Source organism: Paroedura picta, chromosome 11, assembly GCF_049243985.1.
Source record: "Paroedura picta isolate Pp20150507F chromosome 11, Ppicta_v3.0, whole genome shotgun sequence".
Lineage (NCBI taxonomy): Eukaryota > Metazoa > Chordata > Lepidosauria > Squamata > Gekkonidae > Paroedura > Paroedura picta.
The window spans coordinates 40,322,737-40,344,105 of NC_135379.1; the positions used below are offsets into that span (position 1 = coordinate 40,322,737).

General features: G+C 44.1%; 1 protein-coding gene across 1 annotated transcript; it reads left to right on the forward strand.

The window, feature by feature from the left end:
- The first annotated feature begins 7,271 nt into the window (after positions 1-7,271).
- On the forward strand, positions 7,272-21,011 carry LOC143820833 (prostatic acid phosphatase-like). The gene is made up of 10 exons (XM_077304136.1): positions 7,272-7,400; positions 8,638-8,742; positions 9,913-9,999; positions 11,275-11,427; positions 14,183-14,281; positions 15,548-15,652; positions 17,315-17,447; positions 17,944-18,026; positions 19,028-19,134; positions 20,852-21,011. The coding sequence occupies exons 1-10, from the start codon at positions 7,272-7,274 to the stop codon at positions 21,009-21,011; spliced, it is 1,161 nt and encodes a 386-aa protein (XP_077160251.1).
- Positions 21,012-21,369: the final 358 nt, after the last annotated feature.

Sequence of the window (21,369 nt, forward strand, 5' to 3'; positions counted from 1 at the left end):
CGAATATCTTGTATAATTCCCACTCCTATCTGTTAAGGTTACCACATCCCAGCCCCCTTGCCACCAGGAGGGACGGAGTGGCCAGATCCAGGTTGAGAATCCAGTGGTGTCCCACATGGAGGCTGGCATCCCTAATAGTTATGGTGTTTGATTGAACGCAAGAGCCTCCTGGTTAATTCAGGAATCTTACACAGCCTGATATCATGCTGGCTGCCCAGGCTTTTTAGTTTTGAGTTTGTTTTTTGTCATTATAGTGCTAAACAATATTAAAGCGACACCTACAGATAGTTTGTCCTGTTCGTAATTTGCCTCTCTGGCTTTCCAGTTGTCAGTGCTCCTCTGGAATCAAGGCAGCATATTTTAAGACTTTCACATTATTCACAACTCCAAACTTGTTTGTCCCATACTCTTGAACTGGATAGCAAAACAAATATTCCTGACTCCTACCATCCAGAAGTCACCTTCACTGAGGTTTTGAAATAAATGCCTGAGAATTTAACAGATCCATTATGGGGGGAACCCAAAAGTGATGCCCCATCACTCCAGAAATTGCCTGAAACTCGATGATTTTACTGTAGAGTTTCCGATGATTCTTAGTGTGGCATCATTTCTGAGCCATTGTGCTGATAGTGCCCCACTGCCCCCACCAATCCATCAGATACCCACCGGTATCTCTCTCAGCTAGACATGTCTCTCCTCTGCACTATCAAGTATATTATTTCCTGAATAAACTATTATCTATTCTTTAATCAGGTTATGCAACCTCACTGTGTTATTTACTGTTGTCAACCTCACTGTGTCACATACATATAAGAGTGAAAGGGAGAGAATGAAGACAAGCCTGCCTAAATATTGATTGATTGGTTGTGATCCAGTATGACAAATTCGTAAGGCATCCACAGGTTGCCTGGCTCCCCCCCCCGGGCCAGGTCTTTCTGTTAAACCTTATTTGCAGGTTCACCCATACCCACACATAACCTGAACTGTTCCTAAAGGCTGCCATTTGCCCTGTCAGGGAAAGCCACACATGTTTCCCCAATAGAGCAAGTAGCACCTGAAGCTATTTCATCAGGTAAGGAAAGCAGCCAAAGAGGAGATGCTGAAGTTTCTTCTCTGTGCTTGCTGCAGTACCAAATCCAAACTGACCATGGTGCATGGTGGGATTGAAGCAAACATACAAGTCACATTTGATTGAAAAACAAGGTAGGGAAAGCAGACACAACCTATGAACATCATATGAGTCAGCCATTCTAAAGCTTCCATCATAATCAGGGACAGGGATATTTTTCATGCCCACGAACAACTCTGCAACTTAGCCTCTAGTATCAGTTGTTCCCAAAACACATTGATGTCAATGGCTTAAGATTTTAATACTGCTTATTCAAGGGATCAGGGAGAACACGTCCCCAAAAACAAATTCTTTCTGGTGACTGGCTCAAACGGGGGGAGGGTGTGCAAACTGCCCATTTGCCTGTGTAATTCCCCATATCTATAGCATGTTTGGTGCCCAGCTGGACTGGGCTCAATGCCCACAACCAATGGCTTGGATCCCACCAGCTTCATCACTCGGTCGCCCCTAATCTCACTCTTTACTACAACCCCCCTTACACATGGCTGTTCCCCCTATGCAGTTTCCATGATCCTCATGAGAAGAGGACAGTTCAAAATGAATATAGCAGCAGAAAAGAAGAAGAACCTATCCTAGGCTATAACAAACAGTTATACAGTTTAACTGTTGGTCCAACAACCAAAATGGACTCAAGATTTGAAAACTGTACAAATCTAGAGTCTGTTTTGGATGTTTGAATACTATTAAAAAGACTTATTTCCATTTACATTCATTGTTAAATTGTATAACTGTTTGTTATAGCCTAGGACAGGTACTTTTTTCTGCTGCTGTTTCCATGATCCCAGCATGGTCCTTCCTTTTTTCACCAGTGGAAACATTGGTTGGATCCAACCCATTGGAAACTATCGTCACTCAGCTGTACAATAATTACATTCTGCAAAAGGTTCACAATGGTCAGTGTTCAATGGCTTCTAACCTTTTGAGCACTACCATGCACCAGATCCCTGTAATGTTCTTTGTCCAGTGAATGCAATGCACCCATTCTACTATGACAACTGCACTATATTTTCCTGCTGTTCTCATTGACTAGCCATGCAGTGGAACCTTTTGGTATATATTCTGGGCCATTGATTATCATGCAGAGATTTCATTTGTTGGAGGAACTCTGTACCTACAAAACATACGTTAGAAAAATAAAGTATTCCTTTCAATACCTGCTATTGGGCAGGAGTCCCATGCTTCATGCCCTCCTAAGCAGAGTTGCACCCTTCTAAGCATATTAAAGTCAGTGGGCTTAAAGGCATAGTTCAACTTAGAATTGCACAGCCAGAGAAGCTAGAAGCTAGTTTACTAATACTGTGACAGCAATTCTATATTCTTTGTATATGTAAATAAACCTAACATTTTTTGTTTGGTAAACATGTCAGCTTTTATCTAGAACAGGGGTCCCCTGTTGTGGGCATCGAGGCATGTTTGCAATTTTATTTGTTGAGAACTGCCCTGAGACTGTCATCAAAGAGGGGTGGTCTACAAGTCCAATAATAAATAAATAAATAATACAATTCTGATACATCATGGTATGCCCAGCCATAGAATATCTGTCCAATATGGATGCCACAGTTTAATTTCAGTCACAGAGTGAAGATCCTTGTGCTGTGGTGGTAGCTGCAGCCAAAGGGATATTTTTACATGTCTGTGCAGCTAAGCAGATGCCTTGCTGAGAAAAAGCCCCATCTGAGCCCACCCATTTTCTAAACACACTTGGAAGGCTTCAGAAAAGACACTGGCAAAGGTCATTGTGTTTACTGGCACCATGTTGGGTACTCCTAGGCAGAATCATTAGGCGTTTTATCCCCGGTGGCCCCGAATTAAAAAAAAAAAACTTATCTAAACCTTATTCGACTTCCATTATGATATTTAGCACTTTAAATGTTCCCGGGGCAACATGTTTGATTGATCCGCAGTGACACTACCTTTCCCCCACAATATCCAGGAGCAGATATAATTCACTAGATTTGAGAAAACCACTCTGAAAGCTACAGTATTAAGTGTAGCTCTGCGTTTTGCCAAATTAACTTCCTCCCCCTCCTCCGTGCCTCAAACGCTGACATAGTGCGGTAGTCAGTTGCTAATTGGTCAGGGCATCAGTTCAAATACTGCAGAAAAACTGGTTCCCGGTTGCCATTCCCTTGCAAGATTTTTTTTCCCCTCATTTTTTATGTGATTGTGCTCTTGTCCAAAAGTCCACACTTCTATGTGCTGATATTTACATTTTGGATTATGTCCCCCCCTTGTTTCCCCCCCTCCACTAATTCAGGAAAAGACCAATAAACAAGCAGCCTCGTGCACCATCCCCCCCCCCCCCATTTGCTTTGGCTGCAGAGGAAATAAACGGCAGGAAATAAACCCCTCTCCAGCCTTGTGCTCCTTTAATCCTTTATTTAAGTAATAAATATGTCCTTGAGAATACATTGTATAATCTATAGTGTCATTATCTAATGTAGATTACCTTACAAAAATGTTCATGTTTCACATTTTCAGGAAGTAAAACCTTCTATTAACAAGCATTTCATGAGAAAATATTGCATAACAGCTTTGTTGGGGGTTGTTGTTTTCCATAGCAGTTCCCCAAAATATTCCAGAGGGGGGAATCTTAATTTTTATGGATGCTTCTCTCCAAGCTTTCATATCTTTAAGATAACTAACCCTGAGAATGAGGTGGCTGGATGGAGTCTTTTAAGAAGACTGAAACAACACAAAATGCCCAACTTCCCATATAGACGATTTTCTTGTTTGTTTTGTATAGACATCTATGAGGAGTTGCCGAGAAACAGCACGGGGTGGGGGGACGAATATGATAATATGGAGAAGCTATAGTGTAAGGTAGTATTGCTATAATAAACTCATGACAATTATATATGTGACCCCAAATTGCTTTTTATTCTCTGAGAACTAGATATTTGCCTTAGTTCTTATATTCATTGATACACATCTACAAAATCTTGACTGCCCACACTGAAACTGTGAAATGGCCTGCCATCATGAGCTGCTTCCACAAAAACAACATACCCGCATTCCATTATTTGCCTTGATATTATGACCAGGCTACGTAGCTACAGGGAACATTATTCTTCATGCCTGTGGGAGCCTAGTTTGGGACTGTGGTGTAGAAGACATTCCCCTGCACACACCTTTTTCTCAGGCCCAAATGGTCCCCAGTGGGGAAGGCCTGGGGAGGGGGAGTAAGAGCCCTTCTTTCCCCCACATCACAATCCCAAACCAATCCATGCTCTTTTAGGCTTTAAAAAGGACCTAGCTCACAGGTGTTATGCTGCTGCAGAGAAAATGAGTTGTATCCAGGAAATCCAGGCCTGACTCATTGAAAAACACACTGTGTACTTTGGCCCTTGGTAGCCCCATGTTAGCTAAAAGGGATGATCCTGACCTCAACTGACGTCTATGTACTTTGCAATCCGTGTCCATAACCAGCTGTAATCAGCCCAGCAACCAGTGACTCTCAGCCCTGAAATAGCTGTGCTCAGTGTACTCATAAGGATTGGTGAAACGAATGGTGCGCTAGTTGTGCCTACTGGTGCGGGATTATGTCCCTCCTGGCCCCTGTTTTCTTTTTAGAAAGCAGCAGGAGATAATCTGCCTGAGATCCTGGAGAGCAGCTGCCAGCCTGAGTTGACAATACTGACCTTGATGGACCCAGGGTCTGACTCAGTAGAAGGCAGCTTCATGTGTTCATGATATTGTGATGCACTGATGTTCTCACTGATTGACTGTGCTCTGGAACAAAGATGCCCACTTATTCTTATGCCAAAGGTCCATGGGAATCTATCCCAGCTTTCCCAATAAATAGGGATCTGAATATTTATATTACTGATACCTCCATCCTGACTGCGCTACCATCACACCCACACCACTCCCTCCCAACTGCAGTCTGCTAGCCTCTACCATAGTATCTAGATAGCTGCTCATCTCTAGATTACAATGATCAGCTCTGAAGGGAAAAAACGGCTCCTTTGAAGGCCAGAATCTGAGGCATTGTATGATTTTCCCTGCAGTGGTCAGGAGCAGACTGGCAACGATGTTTCCAGATTGCCCCTGGCTGGACTGGGTGGGCGGGCCCTGTCAGAACTTTGGCCCAATGAGTGGACCAAAGTCCTGAGTGGGCATGACCTGTTTGAGGCAGGGCGCAATCAGAATGCGCTTTGCGCGTTCCGATTGGGCCCTGCTTCTGACAGGCCATGACCACTCACTGCCCACTTAGCCCTTAAAATGTTTTTATAACAGTGAGCCCACTGTTACAGATAAAGACTGCTTATTATTTTATTACACTATCTGTTCTCAGCCATGAGTTCTTAAGGGGAGAATTCCCCAGTTAAAAAAAGGAATTCGATACTACACGAAGTTTCCCTGACCTCTCGCAAGCCATTCCCCACGTAACATGTGTCTCCTGACATGTTTTTCAGGTAACAGGTAAGTGGCAAATATTTTTGGAATACACAAGATGATTCATGATTCAAAAGAGTATGACTCTGTAGCAGGCATTGGGGATATGTAATGTCCATATTTAGGGCCATTCCGCACCAGGATCTATGTGGCAAATTGGTTGCGGGACGAAAAAACGCCATTTTAAATTGTGGAATTCGTCGTTATGCATACCTGGCTTTGTAGTGGAATCCAGTTGCGTTTCTATCGTTTCCCACAGGTTTCCGGTCTTGGCAAAAATCACTAGCCAGGAAGCGATATTGCCGAGCTCGTCCCGCCCCTGGCCATCAAGCAGCCAATGGGCGGCCGTTATCATGATCCCAAAAAGCCCCTTTCCCTTTAAGGAAGTTAAAAAAAAAAACGTTGCAACGAATCTGCGTTGATTCTTTGCAACGGAGAGACCCATCTAGGTAGCAAGTGATGTTTGAGCTGCCATTTCATCATTGCCACGCTCCCCCCGAGTGAAAAAAAAAATTAACCCCCCCCCCAGCATGGGCGCGATTTTCGGCCGAAAATACAGTGAAAAATAAAGGGAAAATAAACCAGCAAACGGGGCTGTGTGTTGTTTCGTGCTTGGTGACTTAAAACAGCTCTGCAGCCAGGGAAGCCTCGCTGGGTAAACAAAGGCTCGCCGGTGCGTTGATCTCCGCTCACTCGGAGAAAAAAAATGGGGATCGCTTCACTGGAAGATCAGAGGAGAGAGCCAGGGGGAGGGACTTTGCAGAAACCGCAACAATGGTAATGCACAGAACTTTCCCGCTAGTGTTGCAGATTGGTTGCAAGAGTGTAGCGCTTTCCGGAGGGTGAATCCACTTTTTGGGATTTCCCTGAAAGCGCCACAACGAAGCGCTTTTTGCGGATCGGTTTCAGGAGTGTTGCAGATTGTCAATGACATTGTGCATAACAGCAAAACAGTAGCGATTTCAATTTGTAACCATTGTGCTATTTTGGACGAGTGCGGAATTGCCCTTAGATAAGAACTTCCTAGTATTTTCAAAATAATCTCCTCTTGTGTTCAGATTAGCTCAGTCAGAAACCTCTCTCTCTCTCTTTCTCTCCCCCCCCAAAAAAATTTGTTTCTCTTCTCAATAAAGCTATTTATTCTTTGACCAGCAAGTGCTCAGCTTCTATGCAAATTTAAACTCTACCAACAAATCTGCTCCCAAATCTTTCAGTTTAACCACTTGGGACACTAGATGTAGAAAACCAAAGTTAGAGTTGGCTGAGAAAACATCTGTGACAATTCCATGATCATAGAATCATGGAAGGGTCCATACAGGACATCTAGTCCAACCCGCTGCTCAACACAGGATCAGCCCAAAGCATCCTAAAGCATCCAAGAAAAGTGTGTATCCAACCTTTGCTTGAAGACTGCCAGTGAGGGGGAGCTCACCACCTCCTTAGGCCAGCCGATTCCATGATATTCTAAGCAGACTCTGAATATGTTAGCATACCCCCAAAGAACACAGAACGAAGTCTCAGGAGTCAGCAGTAGCCCCAGCAAGTCAACAGGACATATGATTCTGAGACTTGGGCTGAAATGTATGCTGTAATGTCACGTGGATTGCCCATCATATAAAACATGACGAGAAGGAGGCTGGGCCGATGGGAGCAGCAGGGAGTCTCCACCCCCTGTGTCTGTTCTTTATAAAGGTGCTCCTCAAGGGCTACTTTTCCCCAGAAGAGTTTTTCTCCTGCCATCAGGATGCTCCTGTCCATGCCATACCTGGGGCACAGCCTCAGTGGCTGGGGTCTCTCCTTTCTCAGCCTCTGCTTCATTCTGCTCCTTCAAAGAGCCACAGGTGCAGGGAGGGAACTGAAGTTTGTGACAGTGGTAAGTATGAGGCTCTTTTGTGGCATTGCTGACAATGACCCTGCTAGATGCCTAAAGCTGCAAGTTATTCTTTCTTCACAATAAACCATTCAGTTCTGTTTACCCACCAGAGGGGAAAGATGTGTTTCCTTTTATGGTGTCCTTCCCTTGCAAAATAGCTGAGCAATACTCAGGGAGGGTCCATCCACTGTCAGCAGAGTAATTGTTTATCGATTGCACTCAAAAGAGCTGCTAGTGTCCATGTAGTGGTGGCTGGAGATCTCCTGGTATTACAACTGGTCTCCAGGTTGGAGAAAATGGCTGCTTTGGAAGATGGGCTGTATGGCATTATATGCTTATAGGCTGCTACTCCCGGCCTGCCGTCTCATGGCAGCTAACAACAAATAAAATGTAATACAAGTAAAATTCATAAAACCATACAATTCCTCAACCCCAACAAGCTAGCTATAAACCAAAAACCCCACCCATGTGTACAGGAAAACATCTACCTTGAAACATCTACCTTCAAGGTGTGAGCTTTCGAGTGCAAGCACTCTTCCTCAGACTAAGAATTGACCATCATAACAGTAGGAATATATAAGCAAAAGTTAATCCTGTTACATTAGTAAACTATGTCACAGTCAGTTCTTAGTCTGACGAAGGGTGCTTGCACTAGAAAGCTCACGCCTTGAATAAATCTTTGTTGGTCTTAAAGGTGCTACTGGTCTCTGGTTTTGTTGCTATTTTTGTTAGGTGTGAAGTTGTCTCCGACCCACTGGGACCCCTTGGACAATGATCCTCCAAGCCTTCCTGTCCTCTACCATTCCCCGGAGTCCATTTAAGTTTGCACCTACTGCTTCAGTTACTCCATCCAGCCACCTCATTCTCTGTCGTCCCCATCTTTTTTGCCCTCAATCGTTCCCAGCATTAGGCTCTTCTCCAGGGAGTCCTTCCTTCTCATGAGGTGGCCAAAGTGTTTGAGCTTCATCTTCAGGATCTGGCCTTCTAAGGAGCAGTCAGGGCTGATCTCCTGTAGGACTGACCGGTTCATTCGCCTTGCAGTCCAAGGGACTAGAGTCTTCTCCAGCAGGACTCTGGTTTAGAAAGGTGTAACTCAGTTTAGGATTACCCATTGTTAGTTATTTTAGTAGCTTGGAGTGTTGATCTTTCCAGCAGAGATATTAAGTCCAGGGGACTGTTCAATTCTATATTTATTTAGTTCCTGAAAGCTAATTCAGTCTTCAATCCATTCAACCAGGTTTACCGCCATGGCGACAGAAGTCCCATTTCGCCTTATCCAAAGAGCCCCCGCTTCATCTATGCAAACATCCTTTGGCCACAAGGACCTGGACAACTCACCAGGGTTTGATGATTGCTCTTAAAAGTCACAAGATATATTTTATTCACTTTAACGGTGTTGTCATTCCGTTATGTGATTATTTATTTATTATTTATTGAGGCTCCACTGATAGCCATGTCAGTTTAGTTACAGCAGAAATAAGAGAGCATTAGGTCATGTTTGCATTCCTGGGAGTTAATTCCTACTTTACCTTTAAAAAAAAAAAAAGCTGAATTTTTAAAGTACTCTGTAAAAAAAAAACAGTTTAGTTGTGTTTGAACTGCATTTTGCTGCTATAGGGTCTCTTTAATAATAAATTATAGTATGGGCTGCAAGTGTTAATCCAGCAAGCCAGTGTGGTGGAGTTTGGTTAAAGCAGCAGCCTTGTAATCTGGAGAACCAGGTTTGATTCCCCATTCCTCCACATGTGACTTTGGGCCAGTCATATTTCTCTCAAAGCCTTTCCCAGCCCCACACACCTCAGAGGGTGTCTGTTGTAGGGAGAGGAAGAATAGGCAATTGTAAGCTACTTTGAGACTCCTTTGCGTACTAAAAAGTGGGGTATAAATTCATCCGATTCATTCTCAGGGTCATCCAATTCCTGTGCTTGCTACAGTTCCCATCTTACATTGTTGGGAAAAACAATTCAATTTCTCTTGTGGCCAATATGGAAGATGGTACCAAAATCTAGATTTCAATTCTCTATATGATTTTTAAAATTTTAATTTATTATTACTATTATTATTATTATTATTTAATTTTTAAATAAATAATAATAATAATTTAATTTGTATCCTGCTCTTCTCTCCAATGGAAACTGACAGAGACTTCCTTCATTTTATCTTTACAACAACCGTGTGAGGTAGATTAGGTTGAAAGCATATGACTGGCCAAGGGTCACGCAGCAATCCTTCACAGCAGAGGAAATCTCAGTCCCCCAGATGCAAGTCCAGCACTCTAAAGACTACAGCATGCTGGCTCGAGGCACTCTCTTACCAACGGTGGTCAAACAAACAGGCAAAAATTCTCACCTCTACTTTCTTACTGCTTTGCAGTTGACATTGTTCTCATAAGATATGTAAAATACTTCCCCCTACTCTGCAACGGATTGTACAGCCAGGTAAAATTTTAAGTGGCCATAAAATAAATTGAGGCTCTAACCCATGATATTATTGCACTCTTACCATCCCACAGCAAGGAATAAGGCAGCAGTACAAACTTGGGCGATACTTGAGGAAGAAATACAAAAACTTTTTAAGCAGTCAATACAAAAGAAAGGAGGTGAGTAAAGCAATTGTTCACCTGGCAACAACACCTCTATAAATATTGTCAGCAAAGGTAAGGTGTCTACATGAAACACTCCAGCCTCCCAGACAGATGAACATGCAACATCTGTGCCAGTGGTGACTAAATGGTGACCAGTATGACTGTCCAGAAGATCCCAATGTGCAAAGAGGGAATTGTGGGATTGCTGAGTGACTGGTGTAAATTCCTAGGGGGGGGGGAATCGTATCAGGGATAAAGAATCTAAACCGGGTTGTGATTAGTTTTGAGGGACAGTTCAAATCGTTGGCTACCACTGTGAAAGCCCTCTGTGGCCTAAGACCAGGCTGTTCCCATAGACACCTATCTATTCCTTAAGATCATACTCATAGGCCCTCTCTCTGCTCTCCTTTCAGTTCTAAGAAGGGTCCTGTTCACTAGAGACAGACAGGTCATTCTTTGTAGTGGCTCCATCACAAATCTGTCAGGAACCAGGATTCTAGTTCAGGGGAAGTCCTCTCCATAGAGTGAAAAGGCATTCAGTCTTTTTTGCAAAGGAGAGCAGTGCACATCAGAATTTACAGGTACAGGAACAGAAGTGTTGATAGAGACAAAGAGACTCAGGCGGGGAAAACTGGTTCACACCAAGAGGCTTTTAATCCAGCAGGTGGGAATCTTAGATTGCACACAGCTGGCTCCAGTCAGCTCTCCTTACAAACCAAGGACACTAAAAGATAAGACTGGGGTGGGGTGGGGAGATTGAGATGCAGGCTAGCCAGCCATAAACAGCAGGATGAAAGAGAAACCAGGAATGGTGGGGTAGAGGTGGGCCAAGTGCCAGGCCAAACCATTTATTCCGTGAAGCCACCTTTCCAGAGCAGACGGGGAGATGGGATATGACAAAAACCCTTCGGTCCCCCATTTGTCTACGTCAGGGATTCCCAACCAGGGCTCTGTAAGAGCTCCTTGGGGGCTCCACAGCCTTTCCCCTATATTCTGCCTTAATGGAATAAGCCAAACTTTGGCCAGTTGTGGAGCTCCTCGAGGTCTGAAAAATATTTTAGGGGCTCCTCCACAGTCAAAAAGTTGAAAAAGACTGGTCCATCTCAATCCTTTCAGCAAGGCATATTCCAGGAGCTCCACATTGTTTGTTCTTCAGCTACTACCCCTCTCATTTATTAATGGATCACAAGAAAAGATGATAATGGGCTTCATGTCCACTTCCCCCTCAGATTCTGCCTGGTGTCTGGCCCATGGGAACTACTCTGATCCACTCCTGTTTTGCCTTTCTAGATTTATGTCCTAAGCACAGACAGAGATCGAACCATTATGAGCGCTCAAGCCAACTTAGCTGGCCTCTTTCCTCCAGAGGGTAAACAAATATGGAACCACCGCATTGCTTGGCAGCCAATTCCAGTTCATACGTTGAGTCGTAAAAATGATCAGGTAAGAATGCCTATTACATATGTACTAGTCTGAAAGCCCGTTGTATGCAGAAATGCAGCGGGCTTTAGCGGAGTGCCCGCATGGAGGGGACCACTGGTGGCCTACCTGGAGTGGTGTAAGGCAGCTGGGGTGAGGCATCCAGAGGCAGGTGGCCTGGCATGTGGCACTGGAACTACTCATCATGCTGGCAGCCAGGGCAAGGGCAAAGCTGGCGGGCATCATGGCTCGGAGCAGCTGAGTGTGTTACCCTGGTGGAAGCAGGGACAACGCCTGTGGAGGCAGCCAGGCCACCGCAGCTGCTAGGTGGCATGGCTGTCCAGCGGGTAAGGCTGGGTGGCGGAGCAGCACTGTCCCCAGCGACGAATCAGCATCTGTCTGCAAGGCTGGCCAGGTGCTTAACGGGCTCTGGGAGGCGGATGGTCCCTCGAAGGTGTTCGTGTTGGCATGGCTGCTGAGTAGTGTGGTGGCCCGGCAGCTAAGGCTGGGTGGTGAGGCAGCTTCTGGCCACGAGGCTGGCCGGGCACTTCACGGGCACCTCCTGGAGGCAAGCGCTCCAGTGGCCAGCCCAATCTGGTCGCACCCAGCAAAGCCAGATTGGCCCATGTGGGTGCAAGCACAGCTCAGACACCCCAAGCAGCACTCTGCCCACAGGGGCTTTTCGTAAATATTAGTTGGAAAAATGGAAAGGATATTCAGCCAATACATCAAGTTAGATTCTCTCCCACAGACATATAATCAGACATATATATTCGGACATACAGATGGAGCAAGAGGAACATTGGCAGGTGGGAAGAATAAACAGAATGGGTACGAGACATAGTGATGCTTGTACCCTTTCTAACCTTCATCCCATCCCTAGAGATGCAGAAAGAAGGGCTACTGATGTTACCCCACCTCTGACACTAATGTGTAGCACCAATTCTATAAACAACAAGACCACAGTTTTGCATTCATATTTTGCAGAACAGAAAATGGACCTGGTGTGCGTGACTGAGACCTGAGTGCCAGAAGGTGACACAGTCTCCTTAAAAGAATCCCCCCCCCCAGGGAACTCGGTCCTCTATCATTCATGGACTTCAGTTCTGGAGGGTTGCAACACTGTTCTGGGAGGCTTTCTCCTTTAGGGATCTCCTTGCACCAGCAATCCCAGTTATTGAATGTGTTGGCCTAGAGTGGAGCATAGTCAGGGGCTTGGCTATCTGATTGGTGTACCATCCACCTAATACACTGGAAGATGTCGGTTCTTCTGACAGCAGCAGCAGCTTGGGAGTTCCAGACTCCCAGAATCCTAGAATCCTGGGGGACCAATGCCCATGGTGACCAACCAGCCTCCAACCAAAACCCAGAACAGGTGTCATCCATGATGAAACTCTGGCTCTCACAGTTTATTACTGATCCCACCCATAAAGTTGGCCACACTCTGGTCTGATCTTTGGCTGTGGGTCTCATTGCAGTTAATCCTGTACCATGGTCAGACCACTTTGCTCTGAATGCCCAGCTTTGCACCTCACCCCTTCCCTGTGTAGGCAGAGGGCTCATTTATTCCCACCCTCAGAAACTTATGGATCCTGTTGTATTCCTGAATGCTCTGTGGGATCCAGTGCTCCCCAGCAGGATGACCTAGTGGATCTTGGTGGCCACTGAAGTAATTGCACCCCGATGTCCTCTATGTTCCCACCCCAAGCTGGCCCTCTGGTATACTGGGGAGCTACAAGCAGGAGTTGAGACAGTTGGAGGATGAGTTGCAAAGAAGCTCCTGGCCATCTCAATTATTTAGGACAATTTCATCTCTTACCACTCTCAAAGAAGAGTACTCAATTATTATCCAACTGGTTTTAAGCTCTGAGGCTTCTGTGAGATTTTCACAGATAAATCCTGTCCTTCCACCATGACATCCCACCAACAGTTAAAGTCGCTCTTCCACCTGACATGTTGTTGAGGCCAAGGCTGCACTCTTACCATCTGATCGGTACCCCCTCCCTGTCTAACCACTCACCCAGGCTTTGGCCTGAGTCATTCCCCTCTCACCTAAGTCATACATCAAATGGCTTGAACCTCAGGTTTCTGGAGATGTTTTGAGCTGACCGTGACTGAAGTCGTGTTTTGTGAGTTTAATTTTAAGGTTTTAAATAGTGGTTAAGACCAGCAACCTCTCATCTAGTGAACTGGGTTTTATTCCCTATTCATCCACAGGCAACCAGTTGAGTGACTTTGGTCCTATCAGTTCTCTTAGAACTCTCTCAGCCTTACCTATCTCACAGGGTGCCTGTTGTAGAGAGAGGAAAGGAAAGTGATTAGATGCTGCTTTGAAGCTCATTAAGGTAGGAAAAGGTAGGGTACCATAAAACAGGACTTCTGTGAGACATGTGGGGCTGAGAGAGCTCTAAGAAAACTATTATGTGAGATAAGCTCTAAGACAATTGTGACTGGCCCAAGGTCACCCAACTGGCTACATGTGGAAGACTGGGGAATCAAACCCAGTTCTCTAGATTAAAGGCTGTGAATCTTTAACCAATATACCACATAGATTCTTATACCATGCTTGCTATCATGAAGATTTTTTGGGAACTCAAAAGCTTATGCAGTGTCGTATGTCATTGGGTTGGCCCTAATACAGACACTGCACAGATTGTTTTTGGATTTTCCTGCTTTTATTTTTGGAGAAACATGGCTGTAAACAACATGAATAGATTAGGAACAGGCCATAGTAACAGGAGCTCTTTTGCTTGATGCATTTTATGATTTTTTGTTTCAGCTATTAACTTATCCTATCCTAGAATGTCCACGATTTCTTAAACTTCTGAAGGAAACCATGGATTCAAGTGAATTCAAGCTCAAACTGAAAAAATATATGGTAAGAAAAAGAACACATTCTCAGTGGATGACCTGAAAACTAGCCTCACTTCATTTCTAGAAATTACTTTTAAAGTTCCAAAGATTATAAGCCAGTTTCCTCTTCAATTATGTATTTCCCAAGGTTATTTCATAATATAATAATAATATAGTGCGGGTGCCTTCAACAGTCTCATGAGCTACTGGTACTGGTAGCTTGCCAAATGCTACAGAATAATATTTGCATCCCCCAGAATACTCAGAAAAAGATTGTGAGAATATCTACTCTGTTTTTTTTCCCCAAAAAGGTTTTTATTTCATAGGGTTTTTCACTGTGCTGCTTAATTGATGTTGGAATTTTTGGACCAGGCTTAGCCCCAAAAGTCCCTCTAGAAAAATAGAGTCCTAGAATTGCAAAGCAAGTTTTTGAAAGTTTGCAGTTATTGGTAACCTTTGTGGATTAGGCACAGATCCACACTCATAGCACTTTGAGTTTTAAAAAGAATTATTGTTACTGGAACATTTATACACAAATATACATCATATACATCTGCTTCAGTCTTCTCAATGAGGCAGAGTACAAAAGCTTATAAAGTTATTACAAAGCAAAACATATTACAAACCCTTTGGCTGGCCTGCCTGCTGTACTATATGCCAGTTAGAGAGATCAGAGACCTAAAGGAGGTTCCTTCTCCTTCTTGCAAGGCAGAATTCCTTCTCTTCCTGAGCTTAAACAAAGGAACTTCCAGCCATGTGGAAAAGTGTTTTTTATCAGGCAGGGCATTTGCTGTTGGCAGCAGGCAGAGATATCCTTCCAGTGGCTTTATTCTGACAAAGGCTACCTAAACAGGCATGACCAGAGAGAAACCATAGAATGTACAAACAAAGCAAAGAAGGACATATCTATAGCATCAGATTTTCTGTTCTGTATGTGTTTAGATCCCTCTAGTAGTCGATTAAATATTGCATCACGCTGGACATAAACCTATGTAAAATTGAATCAACCACTAGAGGGTGCAAAACATGTGCAGAAGAAAACAAAGCCACAGGAACACACAAGCAATGAGAATGCAGAAAAGCCCAATGGTAATGACAAAAACAAGAATAAACTACTGGGTTATTTGCCACAGGCAGTTGGTGGGTCTTTGCATGTAATTGCCAGTAAATGCCAATATTGAAGGCATTTGTTATCTTTTATTGTAATCCATGTCATGTCACTCAATGCAGGGACATTCTGTTTGTTGATTTACATTTGCAGGCTATTGATCTTTTGTTTTTTCTTTTTCAGCCACTTTTAGGTCAAATAGCACCCCAGCTAGGATATGATGTGAAAACTCTTCTAGATGTAAACAATCACAAGCTTTGGAATGCATATGATACCTTACTTGTTGAGGTATGTTTAATTAGCTATTACAGGATAGCTAATCCAGCTTCCATGAAAAGAGCCCTTATCAGGACTATGGCATATGCTCAAAGATCACCTCTGGCCAGAATTCATGGTGACCAACAAGCGTTCATGTGTTAGAGAGACTGACTACTGGCTCTTCTTCTTGGCCAGGCCAAAGATGGAACCGTGTTTAGTTCCATGACTATTTCAAAAGGTTTCACTGTCATCATCAAACCAATTGCTGAGGGTGCTATTTGGAGGGGGAGAAGGGAGCGGCTCTGTAATCCCTTTCCTCCCTGCAATTTCTTACTGAAATATGCCTTCTCCTCCGATTTTAGCCCCCACTAAGTACCCACATATTTTCTCCACTTTAAATAAAAGCAGAAGAAAGCATTCAACAGCCCCAATTCTCCAGCCATTCTTCCACTGAAAAAGCAGCCCTCACAAGCTACATTTGGAAAAAAATAAGATCACAAAATGTTTGGGAATATGTGTTTCCCCCAGAGTAATGAAAGGAGCAAATTCCTTGTTATTTTATGGGATCCCTTGTGAGAAAGAGGTCCCTAAAATAGGAGGAATGAGCAAAGACATACCCACCACAGTGCCAGTTCTGGCGGAGTGAGCAGACAGGGATAGTTTCCTGTTTTCTGCATTCACACCAAATCCTGCTGTAACTCACAGGTGGCTCTGAGGGTGAAGGTACATGCAAACTGGCAGACAGGGGTGGCAATAAGTAGCACAGGGCTTGCTTGCTCGCTCTGCCTTCTCTTTCTCTGCCAGTCTCCACAGTAGGAGGGTATCATGCAATGGAAAGGAAGAGGAGAAACTCCAGTAGGTAGTAGGGCTTCATGCCTGGGAATAGAGTAGGCTGCTCTTGGTTGGGAAACTTGTTGCTGGAGTCTGAGGATGGCAAGTTTTGGGTAAGGAAGCAATTTGAGCAGTGTATAATGCCAGAGTCCACCTTTTCTCCAGGTACACATTTCCTCTATTGCTTGACAATCAGCTGTAATCCGAGGTGATCTCCAGCCACCACCTGGAGGCTGGCAACCACACCAGGGAATGACCTCAATTAACTTCCACACCCCACGCTGTAAATTAATATTTCGCCAGTCTGTCTTTATGGTAGAGCACTTTCACGACCACTTTACTGTGTGGCATCCTAATGCTCATAGAACTTGCCACATGGATATAACTAATTTTAAATCAAGCTAGGCATAGCAACAGAGAAGAATGCATTTTTTAAAAAAATAGCAGATATTGCAGGACTTATAAAGCATGAAGGTGACTGGCTGCCTGGCTTGATTGACAGGCGGAAAAGAGCCACATATAAACCATGTTGCTCTCTTCCACCATTTCAAGCAAGCGATGTGGAGGGTGAGAAGGGCAAAAAGGTGGCAGAGAAAAGTAAGACATCAAAAAGGTGAGGAAGGGCTGGGAGGCCTGATTATATTTAGCGTTACGCCATTCAGCTGGTGTAATGTTATTTTTATCAATGTGCGGAAATGCCCTCAGTGTTGCTATCAATCTCACTGACCCTATGGTCAGGAATCTCCCCCTGCTGCAGGATGAGGCAAGAGTCATCACACAAGGCACAACTTCCAACAAGAATAATTTGCATGCCTAGCAGCTCCCACATGGATCACACTAAGCTCGCTTTTTTAACACTAGAATATCTATAACCAACCTGGTCCAAGCTGGGCAGACCAGGCAACAATGTACAAGCTGAGATCCCTGCTGGAATTAGCTGTAACGGCAGTCTTTGGAGACCACAAGAGAGAAGAGAAAGCCCGAGTGCAAGGAGGCAAGTCTCCCATTGGCCGGTTTCCCTGTAACACGTATGCTACGAGACCTGCCGTGTGTCCTTGTATGTGAGTGAGAACTGAGTGATTTCACATGTGTAGAAGCACAACTCTTCAGATGCAGATAAGATTGCTCTTTTATTACCTGTATGCTAAGTTGCTGCTATTCACAGGTCTTACCAAATGCATAACGCCTCTTTTTGCTATACTTATTGATCAGTTACTTATATATTGGCTCTAAAATTACATTCAGAGGCCTACAATGACTAATACAATTGTGCTTGACATTGGTTATTATTGGAAATACCCATTGATTGATTTATTACATTTATAGTCCCCTCTTCCCCAGAGGCTCACTTAGTTAGAATTTAAAAACTTTTTTTCAGATATGCTTAGCTGAAAAACAAATCCCTCATCATTGGTAAGGGAGAAACGCCAGTGAGTTCTGAAATGTGGCTTCTCTCTCTGACATTCGTCTTCTTTCTCTTGCCCATCCAGGTCTGCTTGTGAAAGGGATTTTGAACCAGATCACAAAAGCTGCCACCACTTCTGACCCCCGAAAAATGATGATGTATTCAGCAGTAAGTACTGGAGGGAAATGCCTTTTTGCTTTCTTTTCTGTGGTTAACACGGAACATGTTATGTACTCAGCAAGCAGTTCCATGATGTAGAGAAAGTTTAGTGCCAGTCAAGGCCTGTAAGAGACTGTTAATACGAATGAAAGCAGGTTGAGCACCTACAGCTCCTCGTCTTTTTATGTTAGGGACATAGAAGATGTTTTACATGCTAATGTACACACATTGCCCCACTTTGATATGCAGACATACATGTGGCTGGTTTGGAAAGGATGTACAGATGAACAAAAACCTCAAATATATAGCAACTGCACACTAATTCCTGGATCATGAAAAGTACACAGAACCATCCTAAATATCTTTAATCTATATGGTTAAAGATTTTTTCACATTTCAGGTCCATTATTCTTGTGGTATTCTTGCAAGACTGATCCCCTTATTGACAATCGACAGTGCAGAGCTGAGAAAACTTTCCTAGGAGTAAGCCCCATTGAATAGACCTGAGCAGGAATCTGTATAGCTTAGGTTGGTACTGCCATCTTGAGTTTTTCCACATGTTATTTCTGTTGGTTGTGTGTGCATACTAGGTCCAGTGGGGGGGGTTCCCCCCCCCCACACACACACACACATGTTGTGCTCCCTCTAGCAAGCAGTTTGATCTTTCCTACCTGTTTTTTGGTTTTTTAATGAGCTTTCTGCAGACGTTGGATGATGCACTTTCAATGTGCTTTTGCAGCACATTGCAGCACAAAGTGCATTGAAAACACATTCCAAAAATCAAAGCATCCACTGGAGGGAGCATGTGGGAAAGGAAACAAAGACACAGGAGGAACATGGAACTGATGAAATAACATATGCAGGAAAACCATCTTATCAAAAAGATTGTAAGAAAGAATGCCCGTTACGACCTCCTTTGAACCAATGAGATTTGAGAAAACAAAAAGGGTGCCATGACCATATACACACACAAACAGTCTTTTATTTGAATTTCTTATTCTTCTTTGCAGCATGATATCACGATAATTGCCCTCCAATCAGCCCTGGGTGTATTCGATAAAAAGCTACCTCCTTATGCTGCCTGCCACTTTTTTGAACTCTACAAAGAGGCGGATGGGCAAGTATTCACTCAGACGCAAAATGCAACCGGGCTTTCCCGGAGAATCCCTTTTTATACTCACTTGCCTTCTCAAACTAGTCCAAGGGCCACCTTTGACCATCTGTCAGCTGCTGACAGAAACGAGGAACATCATTGCATTTCTTTTGTGCTGAGATTGAACGATGGCTGTTCAAAATGTATTAAGAAAGGGATTAATTCATAATCCCCACAAGAGTTGTGATTTTTTTTTTTAATTCTAGCCTTCCGGCACAGGAAAGGTATCTTTCCTGGGACAGCAGGTGAGGGTATGTACTTGGACTGCAATATCATACACTTGCACTGCATGGCTTGGAGGCATTGGGAGGGGGGGCTTGTATATCCTGTGACTCAGACATAAGAAGAGTTGAGGTCCGCATGCACCAGGGCATGAAGGTAGAAGTGGCTGCAGCTGTCTCCTCCACGCTGCTTTCTCCTCCTCAGACTAATTCACCCAAGTTTGGAGGTGCATGCAGATTATTCTGTGCCTTTCCCTACAGCTTAAGAGTGAGTACCAGGAAAACATAATATGTACCTTGGCCCTAACTCAATCTGTACACTCTCAAAGTTTACGACTGAGACCGTTTCTGCATTAGGAGGCATACTTTGTTTTAGCCTCACTTAGGATTTCCTTTGGATGCTGTGAGTCGACTCTAATAACACAACAAGAGGTGGGAAAGAAGAAAGCCTTGGCTGAGTCCAGGTGAAAATTATAACAAAAAGATACCAGAGACTCTTCTATTTAGAATATTATTTGATTAAGCCATTGGACATATTCTTTTTTTCCCCTCTCACTGGATGTGAGTTGACTCTAGGCTTTCCGCATTTGGGCTTTCCTCCCCTCATTTCCCTGGCTGAAATCCACAATATGTTTTTCACATCTGAGTCAATGGAGACAATCTCCTATCTTGCTTTGCTCCCTTACCCTTTCCAATTTTCCCCCCACAATATGGTGCCTGCTTGCACCTTTCTTTTCGGTGCTCCCCTTGATTCCACTGTTCTGTGCCATCGATTGCCTCCCCCTTCGTGTGACAACACTGCTGCAGTACAACATGGAAAACTGATGCTATTTTTTATTGCTAGGTAGAGTGTTGTGAGGCGATCACCCTATTTTTTAAAGTCAGATTTTCGTGATGGAGGGAAGGAGAGGAAGGGAGGGGGATGGAGGATGGCGACAAGGAAAGGAGCATGCACAAATGATTCAAAATGGCAGGCACAAGAAAACACCCAAATGCACGCATTTCTCCATTGGGTTGCCCCAAATTAGATTGTGTTCACTGATGAAATCACTGTAACCAGGGATTTCCAAAACACACAGTAAATCAGAGCGCAATTCGGGTCTACACGTGGAAAGCTGGACTTTAATGTAGAAATGGATGGAAAAGTTGACCCTTTAAAAATGCAAATCTGAACTTAGTTGCTAGTGCAGAAACGGCCTAAGTAATTTCCCCCAAGAAAATGACATCTATAAATAAAATCTCTACAAACCTTCTTTTGGGTTGAAGACATCAAAAATTAGTTTTGATATTGTCAGTGATTCGCCATGTACAGTTCCATAAAACTTATGAGAACGGATCTCAGAACATGTTTTTTTTGGGGGGGGGGGGATTTGCTAACAAGGCCCCTGTTGCATTTCTGGATAGTACTCACCAAAGGTAATAAGATAATTCTCTTCTTCTCTTGGATGCAATCAAATCAGCAAGTACACCATTGAGATGTACTACCTGACGGACATCACTAAAGGCCCTGCTCCACTCACATTACCAGGCTGCTCCAAGGCTTGTCCCCTTGACAAGTTTAAACAGTTGGTGGCTCCAATCATAGTGGATGACTGGACAGCAGAGTGCCAGAAGGCATAGGAAGTCAGGATAAAGGGGAGGTAAGTAACCGTATCCTCTGTTGGTCCTCTGGGAACAATAGCGGGAGTGATGGTAAAAAGATCTAAATTAAGGTGATCAGATTTTAACATTGGTAAAGTGGGACCACACACCCCACCTTGCTTAGCCAGCCGGCCACCACCTCTAGTGGATGTGCATGTGTGGGGGAGTGAGTGCTCCCGAAGGGTCGGCCGGACAAGCGAGTGGTGTGGGGAATATCACTTGGGGAGTGGGGGAGTGAGCTCTGCTTGCCAGCTCCTGTCCGGGTGGGGCTGGGGAGGCTGGGGGAGAGCCCAGGAGCCAGCCCACCCGAGAGGCTCATGTTTTGCATTCCTGCCCT